Source organism: Schistocerca americana, chromosome 2, assembly GCF_021461395.2.
Source record: "Schistocerca americana isolate TAMUIC-IGC-003095 chromosome 2, iqSchAmer2.1, whole genome shotgun sequence".
Classification (NCBI taxonomy): Eukaryota; Metazoa; Arthropoda; class Insecta; order Orthoptera; family Acrididae; genus Schistocerca; species Schistocerca americana.
Window position 1 is genome coordinate 308,676,852 of NC_060120.1, and position 27,302 is coordinate 308,704,153.

Here is a 27,302-nt window from a genome sequence, read left to right on the forward strand (position 1 = left end):
GATGACCGTTGCCGGGAGTCCTGATGCCCCAAGGAGACGGGCATCTACTCCTTGGCCGACGTGGGGAGGGTGCAGCTCAGGTATCGGCAGTACGATCCCTGTGTTGTCAGGGGGCTACAACCTACATGACGACCCCACCACAACGGGCTGGCTACCGTGCTGGATTTCGGGTGCCATGGAAAGACCATCATGATCGTAGGTGCAGATGGGGACACACTATGGGCGTAACTTGTGTAACCCATCAGGCGTTTAGGCCCAATTTGAGGAACAGCGGGTGTGGTTACAACGCCGTTACAATGCTGAGTGCCAAGGTCTTAGTGCACTGAGGACCAGTGAGACACCATGTAAGGCGTCCTTCCCCAAAAGGCTCGTACTTCTGTAGAATTTTGAAAAATGGAGGTCAAACCCCAAGGGGGACCATCACATGGAAGGCCGAAACGGTTTAAACTCCTTTTAGTCGCCTCTTACGACAGGCAGGAATACCTCGGGCCTATTCTTACCCCGGATCCGCAGGGGGGGGGTTATTTTCATTTGATTGCCCCCCTTTTAGTATGAGGGGCGTTCAATAAGAGATGAGTCTGAAAGCAAGTTGGTTTCATTCAGGATTCCTATGTACCACATTATTCCCCACTCTGTTGGTTACAAAACCCTATTTTTCCACGTAATCTTCATTTAATGTGATGGCCTCACATCACCATACTGGGAGAGCCTTTATGCCAACATGGTACCCCTCAGTGTAAGAGCAAATGTCTTGCTGCATCAATAACCTCCCCATCATCCACATACTGTTTCCCTTCATGGGCCAAGGTGCGAAATTTGGACTGAAGGGTGGATGAGGAAGAACACACCAATGACGTTTTGTGAGCTCCTCTAGCATGTGCAGACTTGGGTGAAGCTCTGTGTTGTCATGGAGAAGGAGAAGTTAATTTGTATTTTTGTGATGACCAACATGATGAGTCGTTTCTTTAATTTCCTGGGGGTAGCACAGTACACTTACAAGTTGATGCATCACGAGGGACAATATCAAACAGAATAACCTCTTCAGTGTCCCATGAAGACAGTCACCATGACTTTACCAGCTGAGGGTGTGCAGCTTTGAACTTTTTATTCAGAGGAGAGGTGGTGTGGTGCAACACTATGGATTGCCTTTTGTTTCTGGTTTTAAGTGATGAACCAATTTTACCATCACTGTGACAATGTTCAACAAAAAATTGTCATGATCAGCTTCTTAACATGCAACTGATTCCACACAGATGGTCTTTTGTTGCTCTTTATGGTCTTCTGTAAGGCAGCAAGAAACCCAGTGGGCGAGCACCTTTGAATTCTCACACTGGTGGACAAGTATCATCACTACCAACTGAGATATCCACTGTGGAGTGAGATGTTTTAGTTGTGATCCATCTATCACCTCAAATGAGTGTCTCTGTACACTCCAACACTGCAGAAGTCACAGCTGTGTGCAGCTGGTCAGCATGCAGGAGATCAGACAGGTTTACACAACCTTGTTGCAATGATGATACAAGCCCTGTCCATTGTCTCACCATCCTATTGTTCACTGTCAGGTCTCCATAGTCATTCTATAAGTGCCTACAAACATCTGTGATGCTTTGGTTTTCTGCCAAAAGCAGCTCAATGGCAGCTCTGTCACAGACACCATTTTGAAGGCTATGTATGGTGCCAGCACCTAATTGAACTTCATGAAACTACAGAGGCTGATATGGGAATATTACATGATGTTACACAACAAATTCCACATTTTTTTCCAACCAAAATTGGCCGAGAATAAGAATGTATTGCATTACTTATTGAATGCACCTAGCATGATGTTCCTAAGGAAATGTTAAAGACAGGTAATAGATCTTAATAATAAGCGTGATCATCATGGGCAGCACTGCATGCTCTGCGATGTACTCCTATGCTGGCCACAAGGTTGTGATAGAGGTTCCATTCCTCCACCAGCACACTTGAGAACTGCTGAATCGTCATTTTGCATGAAAACATGCAGCAATAAATCTCCCCAATGCGTTCTATACATGCTCTGTGATATTTAAAGAGACACTGGTCTTCCAAATGTTTATTTCCTTCCATGCTTTAACTCTCAGACTAGGATCAATGGGTGTACCTGTACTTGAAGACATCAATGGCCACAGACATGTGCCTCGGCTGCTCTGGGCACGTATACAGGTTACGGTCATCCTCTGGTAGCAGGTCTACATCATGGAAGATGAAACACTGGAAGTCATACAGTTTGAGAGCCTCCACAAAGCCAATGTTCATCAGCATGGCACGATTAAAGGCACCATTTCCTGAAAACAAAGCACCATGCACAATTATTAATTTCTTAATGGTGCACAAAAACTTAGCAATCTCTCTCTCTCTCTCTCTCTCTCTCTCTCTCTCCCCTCCCCCCCCCCCCCCCCCTCACACACACACACACACACACACACACACACACACACACACACACACACACACACACACACACACACACACACGTGGGTTGCCCCCTTCGTAAGACCTTTATAAATAAATCTAAATGTGTGTGTGTGTGTGTGTGTGTGTGTGTGTGTGTGTGTGTGTGTGTGTGTGTGTGTGTGTGTTTTTCTTTTTCTCCTACATAGACATTTGTTTCTGTGACAAAAAAGCTTTTAGTCAAAGCAGCAAGAACTAGATCTTTTATATTGTTCTAGCTCCAATAAACATGTGCTACATACAACATATGTTTTGTTTTATTTTAGTACTTCATAATTTAAATACCATAATTTACAAATTTTTCACTTTCCGTCAGAAAAAGTGGGAAAGAAATTTCAAAACACATAATCTAATCTCATATTTACATACTGAACATAAAACACTGTTTTACTTCACAAGTTACATGTGAAGAAAACTCAACAGTTAATAATTACATAAAAACACTTGCCCTGGAAGTGACTTGGAAACTTATTATGTATGTAGCTGGAAAGGAAAACACAAATTTGAGAGAGATACAAAAGAGAAATACCATAATAATATCATGCTAAATCCCTACAGTTGTTCACTACATGTAATGACAATTTTTCCTTGGACAGAACACTGTATTGAAAATTTTTATCCTTTAATTTAGAAAAATCTTTTTGAAGTAGACTCTAAATCCACCACCTTCATTGTATCCTTTTCAATGGCTATATCTGAAAGCACACACAGTCGTTTTTGACAACATTTTGAACTGACGTATGTTTTGATCAACTTGAACTTTGAGAATCATCTTTCACCACATGTAATGTTCTGAAGTATTTACTTCCAGTTAAAGGAGACCCTGGGTGAAATGCTAGTCCAATTAGAAGGAGATTTACCAAAAAGTTTACATCTCAAGCAGATTTTTTTAATAAATAGGACAATACTTGATACCACATTCAGTGGCAGATCTTTACTGCACATTTGTTTACAGACCTGTGTTCAATTGTGTACTTTCACCCATGTCAGTTTTCATTACTAATTATGTGACATTCTGTCTACAAATTTTGTACTTCGGCACCCCTCTTCTCTTGTGTCATCTGGGCATTAAATCAGCTCTGTTTACAGAACATGTGCTTCGAGAAACTGTGTCATCACAGAGAATAACTACAGAGCATAATATTAACAGAACATACTACAAATTACATTGTGTGTTCTGAACTGATGCCTACTTTACTTTTCAGCCTACAGGTGTTTGCTATCTCTTACTTTCATATCTCTGCCCTCTCAGTTCATGTGTGTGAGATCTTTACAGTGTGTTCAGAGGGTGAGGACTGGTATTTACAGAAGGATATGGCCTTTACTATCCACAGGACTTGGTCCCTCGAAATGTCTGTTTAATGCTAAGTAGTGATGTGTGACCTTGCAGTAAGATGAACACTCAGAACTGCAAAACTGTTAAAAGTAGCAGGAATTCTTGGACTACTTAGCAATTTTGCACAGATTAGTCCACACTTTGTGAATAATACACCACTTTTTCTTTCACTGAGTTTTAAAAACTGGGTGTTTAAAAAGTGTCACATATTCCTACAAGGGGTTGTATTTGTCAAAACTAGAAAGAAAAGTCTCTAAAATGGTACATCTGGAAACCAATACCCATTGACATATGGGTCAATCTGCCCTCTCATTCCCTTATGTCACGTAGAAGCAGTCACTATACGCAGTACTGCATGTGGTCACCACTCATCCCAACACATCCTTCATCCCTTCTTATTAATGATTTGCCCCCCCCCCTCTTTTTTTTAACGCATCTGGTTCCATTCAGGATGCATCACACGCTTTCATCACACGCTCCTGCAATGTTTGTACATAGTTTATGGTTGGACATACACCGATGCCTTCAAATGTCCCCATGCCCAGATATCAAACAATTCCAGATACAGTGAACAGGAAGGCCATGCTGGTGGACCACCTCGACCAATCCACTGGCCACAAAATATTGTTGTGATGTACAATCTGTTGAAAATGGTGTGGTGCACTGTGCTGCATAAACCACAGACATTGCCTTTGTGCAAGGGTAATGTTCTCCATTGGAAATGGTAACTAATTGCACAGAAATCAGTGATGCACAAAACCTGTTAATCTGTTTTGTGAAGTGTAACTCGTCACATGCAACACAGCCCACATCTTAACAGGTAACAGGTATTCGTTTCTAGACTTATCATTAAAGGATTTAGTTTTGATCAATACTACCTCCTGTAGGAATCTGTGACACTTTTTGTTAAACATGCTGCACATACGAACTGACCAAGAAACGTTTGGCAATGCCCTCATGACTTGCACAGTTGTCCCCTTTTTAAAATAAAAGATGCTATCTCAATACTCTTTTTGACCATACAAAACCATTAAATATAATGTGTAATGAAGATACCTATAAACTTGCATTCTCTGTGGGATGTAGTAGAGAGTGCTGTATCTCCAATCACTGACAATATTGGCTGCTAATGGCAACAGAGGGTGGGACTCAAGGTACCCATTGGTGAGCACAACATGAGGCTACAGAGCCTAGTTGAAGAGCTTAGTCAGCAATTAACAACAGTGCTATTTGGTAGTGGTATTGATACAAAGCAGAGCAATGGCAACGAAAAAGCAAACTTGCATTATATCTACAACAGTTGCCAAAGTTGAAAGTAACCCAAGGAATTTCACGGACTGAGATATTAGTGGTAAATGAACTATTAGCATTTCTGCATGAAGAGTCAGTGGAATGTAGGGTGTAGTGTATGCTCAACTGTGCAGATGATGATGATGATGATGATGATGATGATGATGATGATGATGATGATGATGATGATGATGATGATACATGCTTAACAAGTGAAAGTGATGTTTGAACATGTGTCGAGCCATGTTGTTCATCGTCCTGACCAGAAAAGGAGCCATAAATGCCATCTCAAGTGAAACATAGTAAAGGACAAACATGGTACAAGGAGCCGGTCAAAATACAATTACGCACATGGAAGATCATCTGCAGCATCGTAAAAAAAACTGAAATTATGAACAGATTTCCAGTACGTTTGCAGTAATGTGACCATGTACTGCATAAGAAAAACTACAGATATTCAAGGGAGGACAACGCATGCTTGTTACAAAAGCTGTTATTTGCACATTTTGAGATACTCGATACAATTTATGGAATGTGCATGATAATGACCGACTATGTTATACACATCAAATTATATGTAACATAGATTACAGTTATTTCAAGGGAAGCAGTGGACGATTTCATAACTTCAAACAGGGCTATAGAACTTTAAGACTTAAGGCATTGAAAATTTCGAACAAAGTGTCAACTTGACAATGCTCAGCAAACAGTGGAATAGGCCCGAAAACTTTTAGATGAGGTAAACAACCTTATCCCATTGCTCAGTACGGAATCTGTTTTCAACTCCAACCAATCGTGAGTTGAAGAGGAAATGCATATTAAAGGAATCCTGGAAATCAGAGGTACCAAGAGAGTTGTACAAAGATCAACTAACATCAATGCCTTAATGTATTTGTATACAATTACATCAATTGTTAATCTGGATGATAAATTGCCTGGAAAGTTATTTATTGTGCTGCAAGAAGCTGGGGATGCTCTGTCCCTACAATTCTCTCTCATGTGCGTGATCTTGCAAGGGCAGTAGGGAATATTTACGTCACAGCAATCAAAAGTGGGAAAATGGGTGTAAGATAACTACAATTATGGTGCAAGCACTGCTTCTGGCCAATAGGTAGTCAAAATAACCAAATTTTGCTCGATTCCTGGTCTGCATATAAAAATCATACTCCTTTAGAACAAACTATCCCTCCTGAAACGTGTATGACATTGCAGTTATACCACCCAGAACCACTTGACAAATTCAGCCTCTGAATGTTAATTTTTCTGTGCCCATAAAACATATTATTGCACTATCAGCAGCTACATCTTAAAGTATAGCCAGTTTTACAACAAGCATCACGACAGACTGTTTCGCATTCAGTTACATGGAATCACATTCCATCAGTTCTCATCAAACTGTTACAGCAATATGATACTATACGCATTCCTTAAGAGCATATACCTAGCTGAATGTCCTGCACAGTTTGCAACTCCCAAGAGTCCTGCACACGCACACGTGTGTGTGTGTGTGTGTGTGTGTGTGTGCGTGCGCGTGCGCGCAAGGGGTGGGGGGGCCACAGATGTGGTACCAACTGACTCCCAGGCCTAACTGCTTCCACGTCAAGACACACTGCCACTGTTATCCACGCCAAAGATGGTCATACTGGCTATTAGGTAGGTGGTCATAATATTCTTGGTAATCAGCATGTCTCCACAGTACGGTCAACTACTATGGTCAACGATCCGGGCCGGGCTCAACATCCCAGTCCCACAAGCCACTGTGTTACGCTATTTGATCACATCATCATGGGCACATAATTGGTAATACAGGGCGAGTCAAAAGTACTTGGACACCTTCATAGGTTGAAAGATTAAAGGTAAAATTGAAATGTGATGATGGGAAGAAAAGTTTGACATGGGGTGCAACTTTTGAAGTGAATGTCATTCATGGTCGCCATCTTGAAAGCCGCCATTTTGGATTCAAGTCAATTTTTTTTTAATGGGAAGGGGGGGGGGGGGTGTATGACACATCAGATAACACTCACTTGAGGTCTGGAACTGATTGGTGTAATTTGTTTTTGTGTATCTTGTACAGTTTAGAAGTTATTAAAGTTCAAAGTTACCTCGATGGCGATGCATGTCTGGGGATGGCTAACACGTAGAACACGTGTTGTAGGAGTCGGTAAGAAAATAATTTCCCAACTTTGAACATTAAAAACCTCTAAACTATACGAGATAGACAAAAACAAATTACACCACTAAATTCCAGAGCTCAAGCGAGTGTTATATGATGTGTCATACACCCCCCTTCCCATTTAAAAAAAGGACTCGAATCCAAAATGGCGGATTTCAAAATGGCGGCCACGAATGACATTCACTCCAAAAGTTGCGGCCCCATATCAAACCTATGTTCCCATCATCACACTTCAATTTTCCGTTTAATCTTCCAACTTATGAAGGTGTCCAAGGACTTTTGACTCAACCTGTATTTTCAATTCAATCCTGGTAACGATTAACTGTGCGGATGGCGGCTTACCCGCCTGCTCGACGACGACGATGCGGTAGTCGAGCTGCTGCTTCTGCAGCAGGGGGTGCAGGTTGGTGAGCAGCAGCGCGAGGTGTGCGGCGCGGTCTCGGTACGGCACGACGACGGCGACGCGGTGGCGCGCGCGGCAGCCCGCCGGCCGGAAGTGCCCGCCGGCAGACAGCGCGCGCAGCCACGCCGGCCCGCGGCCCTCCTGCAGCGAAGCCAGCGACGCCGACTCGCGCGACACCTTCAGCGGGCCCTCTGCAACACGACAGTCCCCCAGTTCTCTTCAACACACTATGCGCCGAACCCGTAAAATTTACGGGCATATGGGTCGCACGAAGATCGATGTTCGTGAATATTCAAAAAGATTTCGGGCTTGCAGCCATCGTCGTTAGCTTCCATCCACGATATCTCGACTGGACAACTGCCAGCCATCCTCAGGAGCCACCGAAGACTGACGAAGACTTTTTTTTTCCTTTCCTTTATTGAATTTCGATTCCCCCGAAGGGGGCAGGCTGGCAGCAGCTTAGTATGCTGCTCTTCAGACTACAGACTGTTACAAAGATGAAGAGAATAACTAATAAAAACAGGCGATAAAATCGGAGAATTAAATAGTAACATCATGGAACTTAAAACATAGAACAAAGGGGTGATGATGCTAATAAAATACATACAAAGCAGACAGGTAAAACAATAGACAGACAACTAAAAAACACGGCGACAGTCTGGTTTCTGTTCGCAAAAGACATAAAATTCACACCCAGCGACAGCATGGTTTCTGTTCGCAACACGAGAAAGACGAACAACACTGAACATTCACTGGAACACTGCACTAAAAAGTTAGCAAATGTGACATATCACAGCCGAGAGCAGGTGGGGGGAAACTGGACAGATGATGGGAAAATAAAAAACAGGGGGGAAGGAGAGGAAAAGCGAAGGGGGGGCGGGCGGGAAAGGAGCCGATGGAGGATGAGGACCCATAAGAGGGGTGGGGGGTGCTGGGCAGACGCGACAGGGAGTGGGGAAGGCAAAGGAGGGGAATACAAAAGGATTCTGGGGGGGGGGAGAAGGGAGGTAGGGAGAGGTTTGGTGGGGAGAAAACAGGATGGAAGGGGGGGAAGAGGGAGCCCAGGGAAAGGCCAGAGGAAAGGGGGGGGGGGGGGTTGAGGATCAGAGTTGATAGGAGGGATAGATGGAGGGAGACGGGGCATCATCCGGGAGGGGGAGGTGACGGAAGCCACCTTGGGAAAGGAGATGAAGGGTGTAGAGATGGGTAGGGGGGACACAACAGTGAAGGCGTAGCAGGGGGCGGGGACGGGAGAAGAGAGGAGCAACCAGGGGGTGAGGGGGATCAAGGCGGCGGGAGGTGTAGAGTATGCAGATATGTTCGAGGAACAGGAGCAGATGGGGGAAAGGAATGAGGTCAGAGGATCCGCGTGGGGGACGGGAGGCGTATACGGAATGCGAGGCGGAGTGCATGATGCTCAAGGATCTGGAGGGATTTATAGAATTTGGGGGGGGGGGGGGGGCAGATATCCAGGCGGGACTGGCATAACAGAGGATGGGACAGATTAAGGATTTGTAGGTGTGGAGGATGGTAGAGGGGTGCAACCCCCATGTCCGGCCAGAGAGGAGTTTGAGGAGTCTGAGGCGGTTGTGGGCTTTGGATTGGATGGAGCGGAGATGAGCGATCCAGGTGAGGTGACGGTCAATGGTGAGGCCAAGGTAGGTGAGGGTGGGGGTGGGGGTGAGGGTGAGGGTGAGGCAGACAGGACGGGCACAGACGGTAAGGGAGAAATCGAGGAGCCGGAAGGAGCGAGCGGTACGACCTACGATGATTGCCTGGACGAAGACGCCCTCCGTTCCGCAATATATAGTGTGCAGCGAGTATTCCGCGCATGTATCAAAATCATATTGACAGACGAACCACACCGCTCGCCGGCAACGCCCTCGCTGGTGGAACTGCAGAACTCAGCTGTCTTCGGCGTTGTCAATTGCCGCGGCCATCTGAGTACTCTGACGTCTTCTTCTGGAGCAGATCTTAGAGATGACGGGGTTCCGCACATTATCTAACTGGTAGCCATTGTCACGGTTCATAAGGTTGTCTGTCATTCGAATTGCCACTGATTCTTTTATGAGAGAGTCCCAAAAGGATGTTGCTGTGGCCAAAATTGTTGTCTTGTCATACTCCATTGAGTGTCCAGTGGAAATGCAGTGCTCACCAATTGCAGACTTAAGGTTGCAAAAGGCGAGTACAGCGTTGATGTTCAGAGCAACGTACTTCTACCGTTCGCAATGTTTGTCCTATATATGACATGCCACACTGACAAGGTATTTTTATAAATTCCCGCCTTCCGCAATACCAGATCGTCTTTCATTGATACCATCAGGTCGGAAACCTTCGATGGTGGACGGAAAATCACTTTCACTTCGAAACCGTGGAGGATTCTTGCAATTTTGAAGATGTTGCCAACAAAGGGAAGAAAAGCTAAAGATTTAGTAGGCGTGCTCTCTTCTTTCTCCACTCCCTGTTTCTTTGGCTTAATTGTAAGTGCATTGCTAATTTGCCTTGTCGAATATCCATTCTCTTTGAAAACCCTCTTCAGATGAGCAAGCTCTTCAGGCAAACTATCTGCATCTGACACTGCCTGCGCTGTGTGTACAAGTGCTTTAAGTACACTCATTGTTTGCGATGAGTGATGGCAGCTGGACGAATCTAAATACAGATCACTATGTGTGGGCTTTCGATAAACTGAATGCCCCAGAGAGCCATCACTCTTCCGTCGAACTAGCACATCCAAGAAAGGGAGGCAACCATTTTTCTCTAATTCCATGGTAAACCGAATGTTCTCATGAATGGAGTTGAGGTGATCTAAAAACATCATTAATTTTTCTTCTCCATGAGGCCACACTACGAAAGTGTCATCCACGTACCTCCAAAAAAAAACAGTTGGTTTGAGGGCTGCTGATTCAAGTGCTCTCTCCTCAAAATCCTCCATAAAAAGGTTGGCCACGATGGGAGACAAGGGGCTATCCATGGCGACAGCTGAGTTCTGCAGTTCCACCAGCGAGGGCGCTGCTGGCGTGCGGTGTGGTTCGTCTGTCAATATGATTTTGACGCATACGCGGAATACTCGATGCATGCTACATATTGCGGGACGGAGGGCGTCTTCGTCAGTCTTCGATGGCTCACCTGAGGATGGCTGGCAGTTGTCCAGTCGAAATATCGTGGATGGAAGCTAACGACGACCGGCTGCAAGCCCGAAATCTTTTTGAATATTTAGTTTGCTGGGAAAATTTTAAATTTCACAATGCCCGTAAATTTTACCGGCGGCTACATCCAATATCGTGCAAAACACTAACGTTACTTTGACAGGTTTGGTCAGAGTTGCACGTTTTACGCATATTTAGTAACAAAATGCGTCAACAAATGGCACAGTAGTATTGTTTACAGCGTCGTAATTCGAGTTAAAACTTCTCTTTGCGTTCTACGCTTTCCTTATATCGCTCGTTCATTTGCAATGACACTTCGTCGAGGTTTATCAATGCTGGAACCGCGGATTTCATTAACGATAGTGATACTCCGAATAATGTAGACGGTCATTTAGATGATTCTCGATATAATGGTGTGTTTGAAGGTTCTGGTATTACAGTACGCTGGTAATTTTTACTTTTGGAGCGTCTAATTACAACTGAATGAAACATTTTTTCGTGCCATAAACGTTTCGCCTTTATACTTTGCAAGGCACCTTCAGTGGCCTACAAGATGAACATGTTTTTGTTTACATTATTTAGTTTACATTTTGAGACGATGTATATACAAGGGCATAAACAGTTCTGGCCCCTTGGCGTCTCTTTGATGTGGTAATAATTTAAGGTTCTACTTACAGGTTTCGTCGTTGTTTTTCTACATGCGGTGTTTTGGTTCCATTTCTGCCGCTGTTCTTCAGTGCATATGGCACGAAAATTGTGTTTCATTCAGTACTAATTAGACAGCCAACTGAGGACGACAGGACTACAAAAGTTGAAGACTTTACGTATTCACTAATTTGCAACAGTATATCACTGCTCGTAATTGTGCAACACACACAACATTGTGTATACTGCACAATTCTGTGTAAATCAAGATGACCGGACGCGGGTTTGAACCCTCATCGTTCCGAGTGCGAGTCGAGTGTGCTAACCAGTCCACAGACTCGTTCAGTCGGGATAGTTTACGCTTGTCTTCAAGAGTTTGCCAGTTTAGTTTCTTCAGTATCTCTGTCACACTATCCCAATGACTAAACAAACCTGTGCCATTCTTGCTCCCCTCTCTGTATACATTCAATATCCCACATTAGTCCTATCTGGTACGGGTCCCACACACATGAGCAATATTCTAGAATGTCACCTAAGTGATTTTTAAGCAATTGCCTTTGCACTCCCTGACTGGACTTCCCCAAGATTCTGCAAATAAACCGAAGTCTACCACCTGCTTTACCCACGATTCAAACTATGAGGTCAGTCCATTTCACATCCCTACAAATTGTTACACCCAGGTACTTGTATGAGTTGGCCGATTCCAGCAGTGGCTCGCTGATATTATAGTCATAGGATACTAAGTTTTTCTGTTTTTACATTTCTGAACATTTAGAGGAAGTTGCCAGTCTCGCACCACGTTGAAATCTTATCAAGATCTGGCTGAATATTTATGCAGCTTCTCTCAGATAGTGATGGGTGACAATCATTGAACTATATGAAGAAAAAAAAATAGTTACAAACTACGGCGTGTACACACTTTATTCAACATGTAAATGTCACTACAAATATTCGGATTTACGTTATGGCATGTTCGATATGCCTGCCCTCATTGGTGATGATGTGGCGGAGACGAATAGCGAAATTCTGCATGACCAGCTGAAGTGTCTGAACATCGATGCTGTCGATGACCTCCTGAATTGCTGTTTCATCTCAGCAATGCTTTTGAAGTTATTTGGTGTACACTTTGTCTTCAATACAGACCCACAAAAAGGAGTCGCATGTGTTCAGATCCGAGGAATATGGCGGCCAATCGAGGCCCATCCCAGCGGCCTCTGAGTACCCTAGAGCCAGAATGCGGTCCCCTAAGAGTCCTCCAGAACATCAAACACACTCTTGCTTCCATGGAGTCGAGCTCCGTCTCGCATTAACCACACTTGTCGAAATCCAGGTCACTCTGGATAATAGGGATGAAATCATTTTCCAAAATCTTCACGTACCATTCGGTAGTCACGGTGCCATCACAAAATATCGCACCCATAATTCCGTGACTGTACATTGCACATCACCCAGTCACCCGTTGAGGGTGACGATACTTCTCGATCGGGAAATGCCGATTCTCAGTCCCCCAAACGCGCCAATTTTGCTTATTGACCAACCCATCCAAATGAAAGTGGTTTTCATCACTAATTCAAACCATACTAATTCTCATCATCACTCGCGGCCAGCCATGCAGTTTTAACGTCCTAATGCCAACAATTCAGAAGTTATGACGATTTTATTGCATATAGTTCAATAATTGTCACCCTGTACTTCATTACACAGTGTGCGTCAAAAAAATGAACACACACACTGAAATGTCATAGACAATTTATTTCCCGTTCTAAAAGGTTAAATATCTGTGAGAAAGTAATGTTATGTTTCTTCAACTGGTGGCAGCAGTGGCAAGGAAGTAACTGCAACATGTCGGACGTGCGTTTGAGCTTTGAAGCGCGGAAGCAGATAATTAAGTGGTACTGGAAGTTTGAAAATGTAGCTGCGGTTCGAAGACAGTGGAGAAATGAGTATGGTGCAGAACCACCTTCAAAGTTAACAATTACACGTCTACGAGAAAAATTCGAAATTCATGGAACAGTGTGTGATGTGCATAAAGGTCGATCACGGCGACCTCGCACAGCTACAAGTGATGATTCCACAACTGCGGTCTTGGAACTGTTTCAGCGTTCCCCTCAAAAATCTTCAAGGCAAGCGGCACGTGAGAGTAATCTAAGTGCAGGTAGCGTGCTACACAGTCTGAAGAAAGGCAAGTTTCGTGTGTACATTCCAAGGCTGGTGCAACAGCTAAGTGACGACGATCCAGATCGAAGGTTAGAATTTTGTGAATGGGTTCAGGAGATTGTGAGATAGGAACCAGGATTTATGGGTAGCATAATTTGGTCGGATGAAGCCCAATTCAAACTCAATGGAACTGCCAATAGGCACAATTGTGTGTTCTGGGCTGAAGATAATCCTCACATTACAGTTGAAAAGGCTGTGAATTTGCCTGGTGTAAATGTGTGGCGTGGTTTGTCTGCAAGGGGACTCATTGGGCCTTTCCGCTTTGAAGGTACTGTTACTGGAGAAACGTACCTAACAATGATTACTGACTCCATATTCCCTGCCATTCGAGCATTATAGGGTAATCAAGAGTTTTATTTCCAACAAGATGGCGCCCCGCCGCACTATCATAGGGACGTACGAGCATACCTGGATCACAATGTGCCAGGCCAGTGGATAGGACGCAGGAGACCAATCGAGTTTCCTGCACGCTCTCCAGACCCCACGCCACTGGATTTCTTCTTATGGGGCACAGTAAAAGATGAGGTGTACAAACGTAAACCACGTAACCTGGACACACTTTGGAATGAGATTCAGGCAGTGTGCGCAGGAATCTCATTGGCCACTTTGGTACGATGTACGGAATCAGTGGTGACTGGTACTCAGAAATATATAGATGCTGAGTGCCACCAGTTTGAACATTAATCGCATTTGCAAAGTACATTTATTTTTCCAATTGGACTTTAAGCTTTCCATTTCCAGAAATTTAACATTGTAGAACGGGAAATAAATTTTCTATGACGCTTCAAAGTGTGTATACATATTTTTGACGCACCCTGTAGATAACTATCACCTACAAAAAGCCTGATTTACTACAGATGACGTCGTCGTCGTCGTCGTCGTCGTCGTCGTCGTCGTCGTCGTCATCGTCATCGTCATCGTCGTCGTCGATCTGCCAAAAGGCAGGTTTTCACATGGTAGTTCTCCAGGTTGTCCGGTCTTCTGCCATCCTCTTCTGGTCTGCATTAATTTCCTCTTCCCTTTATGTTGTCTATCATCTGGTATCTCCTTCTTCCTCTCCGTCTTCTCTCACAAACCAATCGTTCTGAAGCATCAACTAGCAAGCACTCCCTTCTCAGTGAATGTCCCAACCAGTTCTTTTTCCTTTCTCTTACAACCTTCAGCAGACATCATCTCTCACCAACCCTTTCCAATACTCTTACATTATTCACTCTTTCCATCCAGCTTATTCTCTCCATTCTCCTCCACATCCACATCTCAAATGCTTCTAACCTTTTTTCATCCTCTCGTCTCAGCGTCCATGTTTCTGCCCAATATAATGCCACATTCCAGACAAAACATTTGCCAAGCCTTTTCCTTAGACCTTCATCTAACTTGCCACATAAGTCTCCTTTCTGTTGAATGCCTCCTTCGCTATGGGAATTCGAGTTTTCACCTCCTGGTGACGTCTCAATTCTTCAGTTATTGTGCTTCCAAGATACTTAAATGCACTTACTTTGCTGATGGTAGGTTGTCCTGTTTTAATATTGGACAGTCTGCGTCTTGTACGGATGACGTGCGTCTTGTACAGGGGGAGGGGGAGAGGACAAGATGGGAATATGCACGAACACAGGCATCCTAACAATAATTCTTCTCGCGCTCCATACGAGAATGGAACAGGAAGAAACCCTAATAACTAGTACAATAGGACGTTACTCTCTACCATGCACCTCACGGTGGTTTGCTAAGTATGGATGTAGATACAGAATGCCGGACCATTCTTACAGTACCCTACGTCAATGACAGCCTGCAACACAGAAGGTGGTCAGAGACCATCATTCGTCAGAGCTAACTACCGTGGCAATGATGCATTTCCGGACACATGTTCATAGGGCGTTTTTTCCTCCATTTCCAGTGATGAATGTGTCCCTGCACTTTGTCGGTATTATTAATGTTCACGCTGTATATTCGGTCTCTGCTTTTCTTGGTTGCGCAGTCTTGGCGGGGGAGTATTTTTAAGCGGACAATATTGGAAGGAAAATTATGTCTTGGCGAAAGGGCTATAGCAAATAGAACTAACGTGTTTCATAATACTGCTGAAGCCAGCAGTATCTTCTGTTAATAGTTCAGTATGCGCAAATAACAGTGAACACAGCTGTTTCAAAGTTCTGAAACTTTACTTCACTGAATAATCTTTGGAAGCAACGTGAATGACACAATCCTTTCACCAGTTAATGTTTCTTCGTATCAGAAATAGGATCCGAGACAGGCATCGTATCCCATAGAAGAGCGAACGAGGCCGCCAAGAAATAACAAGGCAAGTAATATTTTATAACTAGACGTGGATCAGGGATTCGATGCAACGTATATAAAATAAATTATCAATTTCTGTTTCGAACACAGATCACTGAACATTAAGCACTGAGGACATCATTACAACCTTTACACAGTGTAAGTTAGCCGATCAGCTGACTTACTTGAAGATGTACAGGTCGGAAGAGAGCGAGACCTGAGGCGTGAAGAGTCTTTAATACATGGTGCATCAAAAAGAATCACCCGATTAAAAAAGATTATGACTTATGTTATTTGAGATATGTGCGTGAACAACGTACTACTGGAATGAGCAAGCTCTCAAGTTTTACATGGTTCCCGCTAGGTAACAGCAGTGTGCTATCACTTCAATCTCGTAAAAATGGAGCCAGGACAACAGAAAGCCATTTATGGTCTAAGTTTTGCGCAATGCGGGTCAGTAATAACTGTTCAGTGTGACTTTCGTACAAGGTATGGAGTGGATCCTCCTACAGCACAGAGCATTAGACGATGACATTAACAATTCCCAGAAACAGGTTGTTTGTGTGAAGGCAAATCGCCGGGCCGTCCCCAAGTGAATGACACAGACGTCGAACGTATCAGCCATAGTTTCATAAGGAGTCCGCAGAAATACGTTCGCCGTGCAGCTCGACAGCTCAAAATGTCCCCGATGTCCGTCTGGCGTGTGTTGCGTCGACGTTTACACACGAAATCGTAAAAAAATTCAGCTACTGCAAGCTCTTCGTCAGGTGACTAAGAACAATGTGTAGAGTTCTGTAAGTTCGTTCTTGGCAAGATAGAGGATGACAGTTTTCTTCCACGCTTAGAGTTTAGTGATGAGGCAACAATCCATTTAAATGGAAAGGTGAACCTTCATAATGCGAGAATGAGGTAAGTAACAACCACATGAGAGGGGCTCTCCAAAATTTAATGTGTTTTATGCAGTTTCACGGGAAAAGGTGTATGGTCCATTTTTCTTTGCCGATAACATTGTTTCAGGAAGCACATATCGCGATATGCTTGAGAACTTTTCCCATAGTTGGAGACTGATTCGAACAAATTCATTTACCAACAGAATGGGGCACCGCCACACTGGCATCTCGAAATGCGGGAGTTTTTAAATCAAAGAATTACTCAACGATGGGTCGCTCGCACTGAACAAAATGATTCTGCCTTACATTACTTGCCGCCAAGGTCACCGGACCTGGCTATATGTGATTATTTCTTGTGGGGGTTTATAAAAGACTGTTGATGTGGCTCCATTACCAACAACAATGAATGAATTGAGACATAGCATAACAGCAGCTGTGGAAGCTGTAACTCAAGACATCTCACAGCAGTGAGGGAACAATTGCAATACCGCCTTGAAATACGCCGTGCATCTTGAAGGGGGCATACTGAACATAGATGAAAAGGTTTGAAAAAAGTTTGTGTTTACCGTTCATCAAAAAAACAATTTATTGTATATGGTTATTACTTTCAGAATCATAGCCGTGCCAAATCGGATGTTTCTTTTTCGTATACCCTGTATTTTGGAAGATGAACAGCGACTTTGAAGTAGTCGTTAAAAAAAAATCCAGTTCCGATCCTTTAAAAGACATGCGTAATGCCAATTTTCCAATCATTTTCATGGGAGGAAGAGGAGATTAATGTTTAATGTCCCGTCGACAATGAGGTCATTAGAGACGGAGCACAAGCTCAGGTTCTACATCTACATCCATACTCCGCAAGCCACCTGACGGTGTGTGGCGGAGGGTACCCTGAGTACCTCTATCGGTTCTCCCTTCTATTACAGTCTCGTATTGTTCGTGGAAAGAAGGATTGTCGGTATGCTTCTGTGTGGGCTCTAACCTCTCTGATTTTATCCTCATGGTCTCTTCGCGAGATATACATAGGAGGGAGCAGTCACTTCGGTGAAGGTATGTTCTCGAAACTAACAGAAGCCCGTACCGAGCTGCTGAGCGTCTCTCCCGCAGAGTTTTCCACTGGAGTTTATCATCTCCGTAACGCTTTCGCGATTACTAAATGATCCTGTAACGAAGCGCGCTGCTCTCCGTTGGACCTTCTCTATCTCTTCTATCAACCCTATCTGGTACAGATCCCACACTGCTGAGCAGTATTCAAGCAGTGGGCGAACAAGCGTACTGTAACCTACTTCGTTTTCGGATTGCATTTCCTTGGGATTCTTCCAATGAATCTCAGTCTGGCATCTGCTTTACCGACGATCAACTTTATATGATCATTCCATTTTAAATCACTCCTAATGCGTACTCCCAGATAATTTATGGAATTAACTGCTTCCAGTTGCTGACCCGCTATTTTGTAGCTGAATGATAAGGGATATATCTTTCTATGTATACGCAGCACATTACACTTGTCTACATTGAGATTCAATTGCCATTCTCTGCACCATGCGTCAATTCGCTGCAGATCCTCCTGCATTTCAGTACAATTTTCCATTGTTACAACCTCTCGATACACCACAGCATCATCTGCAAAAAGCCTCAGTGAACTTCCGATGTCATCCACAAGGTCATTTATGTATACTGTGAATAGCAACGGTCCTATGACACTCCCCTGCGGCACACCTGAAATCACTCTTTCTTCGGAAGACTCCTCTCCATTGAGAATAACATGCTGCGTTCTGTTATCTAGGAACTCTTCAACCCAATCACACAATTGGTCTGATACTCCATATGCTCTTACTTTGTTCATTAAACGACTGTGGGGAACTGTATCGAACGCCTTACGGAAGTCAAGAAACACGGCATCTACCTGTGAACCCGTGTCTATGGCCCTCCGAGTCTCGTGGACGAATAGCGCGAGCTGGGTTTCACACGACCGTCTTTTTCGAAACCCATGCTGATTCCTACAGAGTAGATTTATAGTCTCCAGAAAAGTCATTATACTCAAACATAATACGTGTTCCAAAATTCTACAACTGATCGACATTAGAGATATAGGTCTAAAGTTCTGCACATGTGTTCGACGTCCCTTCTTGAAAACGGGGATGACCTGTGCCCTTTTCCAATCCTTTGGAACGCTACGCTCGTCTAGAGACCTACGGTACACCGCTGCAAGAAGGGGGGGGGGGGGGGGGGGGCGGGAAGTTCCTTCGCGTACTCTGTGTAAAATCGAACTGGTATCCCCATCAGGTCCAGCGGCCTTTCCTCTTTTGAGCGCTTTTAATTGTTTCTCTATCCCTCTGTCGTCTATTTCAATATCTACCATTTTGTCATCTGTGCGACAATCTAGAGAAGGAACTACAGTGCAATCTTCCTCTGTGAAACAACTTTGGAAAAAGACACTTAGTATTTCGGCCTTTAGTCTGTCATCCTCTGTTTCAGCACCATATTGGTCACAGAGTGTCTGGACATTTTGTTTTGATCCACCTACCGTTTTGACATAAGACCAAAATTTCTCAGGATTTTCTGCCAAGTCAGTACATAGAACTTTACTTTCGAATTCATTGAACGTCTCTCGCATTGCCCTCCTCACACTACATTTCGCTTCGCGTACTTTTTGTTTGTCTGCAAGGCTTTGGCTATGTTTATGTTTGCTGTGAAGTTCCCTTTGCTTCCGCAGCAGTTTTCTAACTCTGTTGTTGTACCACGGTGGCTCTTTTCCATCTCTTACGATCTTGCTTGCCGCATACTCATCTAACGCATATTGTACGATGGTTTTGAACTTTGTCCACTGATCCTCAACAGTATCTGTACTTGAGGCAAAACATTTGTGTTGAGCCGTCAGGTACTCTGTAACCTGCTTTTTGTCACTTTTGCCAAACAGAAAAATTTTCCTACCTTTTTTAGTATTTCTATTTACGGCTGAAATCATCGATGCCGTAACCGCTTTATGATCGCTGATTCCCTGTTCTGCGTTAACTGTTTCAAATAGTTCGGGTCTGTTTGTCACTAGAAGGTCTAATATCTTATCGCCACGAGTTGGTTCTCTGTTTAACTGCTCAAGGTAGTTTTCAGATAAAGCACTTAAAAAAATTTCACTGGAATCTTTGTCTCTGCCACCCGTTATGAACGTTTGAGTCTCCCAGTCTATATCCGGCAAATTAAAATCTCCACCCAGAACTATAACATGGTGAGGAAATCTACTCTAAATATTTTCCAAATTATCCATCAGGTGCTCAGCCACAACAGCTGCTGAGCCAGGGGGCCTATAGAGACATCCAATTACCATGTCTGAGCCTGCTTTAACCGTGACCTTGAAAGGTGGCTACACTGAGCCACTGCGCCAGAGATTGCGCCAAAGAGTATTATTAAGCCGCCTCCACGGTGCCTGTTAAGAACTCGTAGTAGTCAGTGCCTGTCGAGGTCTCGTGGTAGTCTGTGCTGAGATGTTGTAGCAGAGAGTGTTTGTTGAGATGTGCTATTAGGCAGTGCTTGCTGAGATGTGATATTGGAGAGTTCTGGTTGAGATATAATGTAAGGATTAGAATTATTTTCATCAATATAAATGAGGTAATTAACTCAGTTTGTTTTTATTTTAGTGTCCTAAATAATGCGTCATTACAGGTTCAGTCAACAAAGCATCTGGCGTGTGTTCTTGTATTAGAGTGTAATTCTACTTTCCTTGAGCAATTATGGTATTTCTAATTTTCTTTTATCACGTCAGTATAATTGGTATTTAAAAATTCTTGTCTTGTTGAAGAAGAACCGTGCCAGATGTGTACGTTGAGTCACACTCCCACACACAGAACAATTACATTTGTGCTTGGGTTTTGTAGGTTTTATAGTTGCTGGGGACTTAATTAATTAATTGTGTTAACGAAAATTTCATTTCATTCTTGTTGTTGTTCTTTGCAGTCAGATAGCGTAATAATACTAGTCAGGGCCAACCGTTTACGAAACAGCGTAATCGGACATACAGCTACGAAAATTAAAAAGTATTTTCAACATATTTAATTAAGCCCCCATGCAACCTTCACCCAAATTATTTCACATTTCGGATCTCCGTCAATTTCCTTCGATACTATTGCACTTCTTATCGCTATAAACACGCCTCCCCCTTCACTGTCCAGCCTGTCTCTGCGGTATACATTCCAATCTGAGTTCAAGAGTTCATTACTGTTTACGTCTGGTTTCAGCCAACTTTCTGTCCCTAGTACTATATGGGCGTTGTGACCGTTTATTAATGAGAGCAGTTCTGGGACCTTTCTATAGACGCTCCTGCAGTTTACTATTAGCACATTAATATTGTTATTCCCTGTTGCATTTTGCCTACTCCTACCTTGCCGCGTCTCAGGAGGCGTCTTGTCGGGCCTAGGGAGGGAATTCTCTAACCTAAAAAACCCCCATGTGCACTCCACACGTACTCCGCTACCCTTGTAGCCGCTTCCGGCGTGTAGTGCAAGCCTGACCTATTCAGGGGGACCCTACATTTCTCCACCCGATAGCGGAGGTCGAGAAATTTGCACCCCAGATCTCCGCAGAATCGTCTGAGCCTCTGGTTTAAGCCTTCCACTCGGCTCCAAACCAGAGGACCGCGATCGAGGTTATGAAAGGATGGGGAAGGAAACCGGCAGTGCCCTTTCGAAGGAACCATCCCGGCATTTGCCTGAAAGAATTTAGCGAAACCACGGAAGTCCTAAATCAGGATGGCCGGAGATGGGATTGAATCGTCGTGCTCCCGAATGAGAGACCAGTGTGCTAACCACTGTGCCACCTCGCTCGGTTTTCATGAAAGAAATGCACGTGACTACACTTTTGTTTTTTTTTCTTGCCCGTCCTGTTAGCCGTGCGGTCTAACGGACTGCTTTCCGGGCGGGAAGGTGTGCCGGCCCGTCTGTGGATGATTTTTAAGGCGGTTTTCCATCTGCGGGATGGTTCCCTTATTCCGCCTCAGTTACATTATGTCGATGATTGCTACGCAAACACTGTCTCCACGTAAGCGTACACCGTAATTACTCTACCACGCAAACACTGTGGTTACACTCGCCTGGTGAGAGATGTTCCGGGGGGGCCGAACCGCACAGTAACCCTGGGTTCGGTGCGGGGCGGTGGACTGCTGTGGGGTTGTGAACCACTGAGGGCTACGTCGGGGACGAAGCCTCTCCGTAGTTTCCATGCCCCCAGTTCAACGCAGTACACTATACTTTTCCTTTTCCTGAGAGCTAGGGGAGGGGCGGCTCTCCCTTGGCCTCGGATATTGGCTCTCTCGGTCTGGAGGTTTCAGCTGGTGGTTGGGCCGTACTGCGGCATATCTGCCAAAGCTTCACTGTTCATCTCACTAGTGCCCCACCACGCGATACAAATTTGTGTTTTCATCTACATACAATTATTCGCCAATTATTTTCGCTTTAACGGCATCTTTGTTTTTTCCCCTCAATAGTTCGTTTCGTACGAGGGCGTCCTAAAATGTAATGTCTCCGAATTTTTTTTATTCTGTTCTCAATATCGGTTGAGGTATTATACGCATAAAAGTTAATTTCGCTAATGCTAATCCGTTACTAAAAAAGTTAGCTTCATTAAACGTTAAGACGTTGCTTTACATGAGATTTATCGGAAATTAATCGTTAACTCTTTAATCGTAAACTTTATGTTGTTGGTGTAGTGATATGAGCATCTAAACCAAACGTATTGCTGTTGCTTAATTTTTTTTTTTTCTGCTGGGAAGTTTAGGTACGAAATCTAAGATAAAAATAACAGGTTAATCATATAATCAGTTAGTTTTACAATTATTTAGTTATCACAGTTAAATCACGGGAGAATAAAATACCGGAGAATAAGACAGCGCTTATTTCCCTCCATGAATATCAACATATGTCTTTGCACACAGAAAAATGTCTGTGTCTGCAGCACTTGAAGATATAGGGGTATTATATTTAAAGACTAAATTCACTAAAACCCACTCCGCAAGAAATATCGCATAGTTGAATGAGTCTTGATTTCAGGTCCAGCCACGTTTTGACTACACTGTAGGCTTTACTTTTTTCAGATGTGATGCTACTATGTTTCTCTTTAGATTGGATGACACGTAAAAAATCTTCCGCCTCGTCTTCGTTATTGAAGCTTGCGCCACAGTCGCTTACAGTATTTCTGTCCTTCTGAACTTTTGGCGGTTCCATGACTCAAAGCTGCTGTAACTATCTCCACTCGTATTCTTACTACTTTCACTCGATTGTTGTAAAACATTTCCAGCCACGATGTAGTTTCCACAAACAAAAAGTAGTGATTAACGCGAACTTGGTAAGCAAACAAAGAAGAACAGCCAACAGCTAATTATTCTCGCTTGCAGTCGACGGTTTACATAAACTGCGCGCACCCTGCCGTAGCCACACACCTGCACGACCCTAACTTGTCAGAACATCACTTCCGCGGGTGGCACGGCGTCATTTTCGTCATAAATAGCAGGTACTTAATTAACAATTAACGGACACAAAGTTAATGGAAGTTAAGTGCCCGTTAACTTTTTTTAAAATTAGCTTAAAATTTAATTCGTTAGTCGAAAAGTTAACTTCGTTAATTAACGATTAACGGATCAACTTTCTTGTGCCCAGCTCTGCTAGCGTGTCATGCGTTTTACTCGGTCGACTTCTTCTTCGCTGACCCAAGTGGCAACCAAACCTCTGCCGGTGTAGGACTGCTAATTGTAGCGTGTGATGTGGTTTTGTAACGTAGTTATGTTGGTCCATGCGAGACAGTCAGGAAACAAATAGCACGTATTCGAAGAGTTCGTCTACTTATGGAGCACTCTCTTCTTCAGCGTGACAACGCCAGACCACACACGAGCTCTGCGACATCCATAACAATCCGACGCCTTCTTGCGTTCACTGTCATTTATGGTCCTCCATACATTACCGACTTGGTCCCACCCGATTTTCATCTGTTTGAAAAACAGAAAGAACACCTTCGAGGAGTTCACTTTGATAGTGATGAAGTATTGCAATCAGAGGTGAAGTTGTAGCTCTGTCATCAAAGAAGAACATTCTACAGTGAGGGTATCAACAAACTGGTCTGTCGTTAGCAGAAATGTATTCGTCGCCAGGGTGACTATATTCATAAACAAGTGTGTTGACATGAAGAATAAATATGTATAATGTTAATGAAGTTTGTTTTATTTAAAACTAACAGTTTTCACATAAATTAAGTCAATAATTTTCCGGACGCCCTCGTATTTTGTGTACCGACTAATTTCTTTGCACCGCTCATCGTTTTGGATTGAGTAGTTTTTTTTAAGAAAAAAAGAATGGCTTAAAAGACTACTGACAATCGACAACTAATGTAATCTCAGCTTGTACACTTATGGATGCGAAACACAATTCAGCGCTTGTTGCGTCCAGCGACATGAACAATCGTCCTCCAGCTCCACTCTACAACGTTCCAAACGCTATGCTGGCGACAGTCCTGTTTGTTTCTCTTGAACGTTCTCAAATTACACGCAATACTTTTTTTTTCAAAATCTCATGAAAATACAAGCGCCAATGGATTTCGAGATTTCTTTTGTGTCCCCTTTCCCCACGGTGCCCGAAACCCGGGCTACATGATCTTTGCGTAAATCCGGCACCGCGAACAATGCGAAGGGGACTGCATGCGACGAGCATTTACGAGTGTGGTACCTCGCAAAAAAACTGTTGCTTTCAGAGGCTCAAACCTGTACGTCTTCAATGGGCCAACACCACGAACTGGACAGTAACTGACGAAGTGTTCTACCAGTCGTTTACATGTATGTGGCCAGTCCACAGACAGCCAAAGGGATTTTTAACCCGCAGCATGTAGATGAGGCCACAGGTTCGGGGCTGTTCTTCATACCTTCACTTGCTCCCACTCCTTCAGATTACCCCGAACGTGAACCAGGATGTTTATTTGAATATTCTCGGTGCCGAATTACTGTCTTGCCTTCCCTTCTACATCTAGGAGACAAGTAAGCCCGTCTTCTAAGAGGACAACGGGCAACAGCTGTGTTCACAGACCTGCAAGTATACACTCCTCGTTTACCAAACACTCTGGTACTCTACCGCACATCGTTTGGCCCGCTGAATCGCCCGACTTTACCCCCTTCGAAAATTTCTAATGCGATTTGGAACAGTGGATTCAAATAGCAATGAACATCCCAGCAATATGGATATGGCATACGAGAATAGCTTGGGTATTTCCTTGAACGAAATAAAGCCATTTATGAAGTGTAGAGGCGGTGTCACATGCAGTGGCGTAGCGAATATGCGTAACTGAATCCCGCGACACAGCACTTTATCAGCTCCCCCCCTCCGCCCCCTCCGCGGCAACCGGGGTATGACACCACACTTTACTGCCCCGCTCCCCTCCGCATCCTCCACCTCCAGAAACACATAGTACTCTAATAATAACATATTTTCTAGAAAATCTTGTTCGTCTTGGAGGCCTTTTGGCGGTCCTCTGCAAGTAGTTCCGAGGGGCATGCTAGACCCCCTTTGCCCCCCCGCCCTCCTCCCCCCTTTCGCTACGCCACTGGTTACACGATATTAGCGCCACGTCTCCCTAATATAGGCCTGCCATTACTTAAATTGTCGATTCTGCTCAAAGACTTTGACAGCCCCGGACATTTTGGTCAACTAGGATTCTTTTGCCGAACACATACACCGTCTGAGGACGACATATTGGCCCTTACGATTCAAACCTTCACGAGTTAAACTAAACTCTTAAAGAATATAAATGATGGAAACTTGCGTAAATCGTTGTACTGCAGTATCGAGATGATACGTTTGCGGCACGGACGTGTGGAGTGAAATGCACACCTGCAACAAACTGCTTGCCTGCGCGCAAATGTCTGGTGCGCGAAACGGTAGTGCAGTGCTGTGCAGGAGACTAGTGAATTTTGATTACGATTTATTAAAATCTTAATATTTCCTACCAATCGAATTTCTCCAGACACAAAAAAGATACGTCTTTACCCCTATATCCCAAAGAGAATAAAAGCAAGGAAAGTCATATGGACGAAATTGTGTTCCTTGGAAGAAACACCCGATCAAAGGAGGAGATAACACACCTCTAACAGTGTACGTTTAGCACACAAGAACACACCAGCAAGTAGGAATTATCTGTCTGTACTAACGCTTTAGTTTCACACTCGGGATGGAACTTCCGTAGCCACATTACCCATCGAACCACCAAAGGCACGTCTTCCAGCAGGCGAGGTAGCCTCCCCGCGGGAAGTGCACATATTCTTCGCCTGTGAGGCGTCGTGGAACGATGACTGCTCCCACAAGGTGGTCTCCAGTAATCTCCAACCACACACTAAGCCTGAACTACTGTTGACGGTACAGTGCTACCATACCAAGGAGATTATCCGTAGACCAATGGTGGGTGTCGTCAAGATTGACGACACAGCCCCTTGTAGTAATAGCCTCATCTGTGAATAAGGTGGACGACAGAAATCCCGGCGTTGTGGTGGCCTGTGGGACGAACGACAGTCAACCACAAGCAAGAAACTGACAGGCTGATCCAGTGTGTCCAGTTTCCTGTTAGGGAAGGAGTTTTCCAATGATTGTGTGTTCAAAAGTTAATTTCTGAACATTAAAACTACCGTGAATTTATACTAATTCCTGTTTGCCGATTTTTTTAATTTTGCTCCATTCCTTTAACACCTACATGTAATGTTCATTTATACTACTGTAGTTTCTTTCCAATTACAGCAAAGCCCGCACTGTTAAGTACAAATGAAGGCCCAGATTATACAGATTTAAAACTGTTTTATTTGCGCGTTACAAGTTCGTTTCTAAAAGAGAGTCAGTTTAATGTTTAGAATTTTTCCAGTGCACCAGTCTACGAAACTACATCCCGGAAGTTCTGTCTTCAATGCATCTTGATGACTTTTCTGCCTTCTCGTACGTAATCAGACTTAAAACTCAAATACAAGTTTCACTGTTTTGTAAATAAACATTTAAACCAAAAAGGTACACCATGAATCTGTAATTGTCATAACACGTTAAGTACATCTACATTTATACTCCGCAAGCCACCCAACGGTGTGTGGCGGAGGGCACTTTACGTGCCACTGTCATCACCTCCCTTTCCTGTTCCAGTCGCGTATGGTTCGCGGGAAGAACGACTGCCGGAAAGGCTCCGTGCGCGCTCGAATCTCTCTAATTTTACATTCGTGATCTCATCGGGAGGTATAAATAGGGGGAAGTAGTATATTCGATACGTCATCCAGAAACGCATCCTCTCGAAACCTGGACAGCAAGCTGCACCGCTATGCAGAGCGCCTCTCTTGCAGAGTCTGCCACTTGAGTTTGCTGAACGTCTCCGTAACGCTATCACGGTTACCAAATAACCCTGTGACGAAACGCGCCGCTCTTCTTCTTCTTCTCTATCTCTCCGTCAACCCAACCTGGTACGG

General features: G+C 44.0%; 1 protein-coding gene across 1 annotated transcript in view; it reads right to left on the reverse strand.

Moving 5' to 3' along the window:
* The window catches only part of LOC124593980 (beta-1,4-N-acetylgalactosaminyltransferase bre-4-like), a gene marked incomplete at its 5' end in the record, with an annotated part of 94,127 nt that overhangs the window by 15,195 nt on the left and 51,630 nt on the right, over window positions 1–27,302 (reverse strand). Inside the window, 2 exons of the mRNA XM_047132332.1 lie at window positions 2,123–2,306; window positions 7,614–7,865. Of these exons, the coding sequence (XP_046988288.1) occupies window positions 2,123–2,306; window positions 7,614–7,865 (436 nt within the window). The remainder of the gene's footprint in view (window positions 1–2,122; window positions 2,307–7,613; window positions 7,866–27,302) is intronic.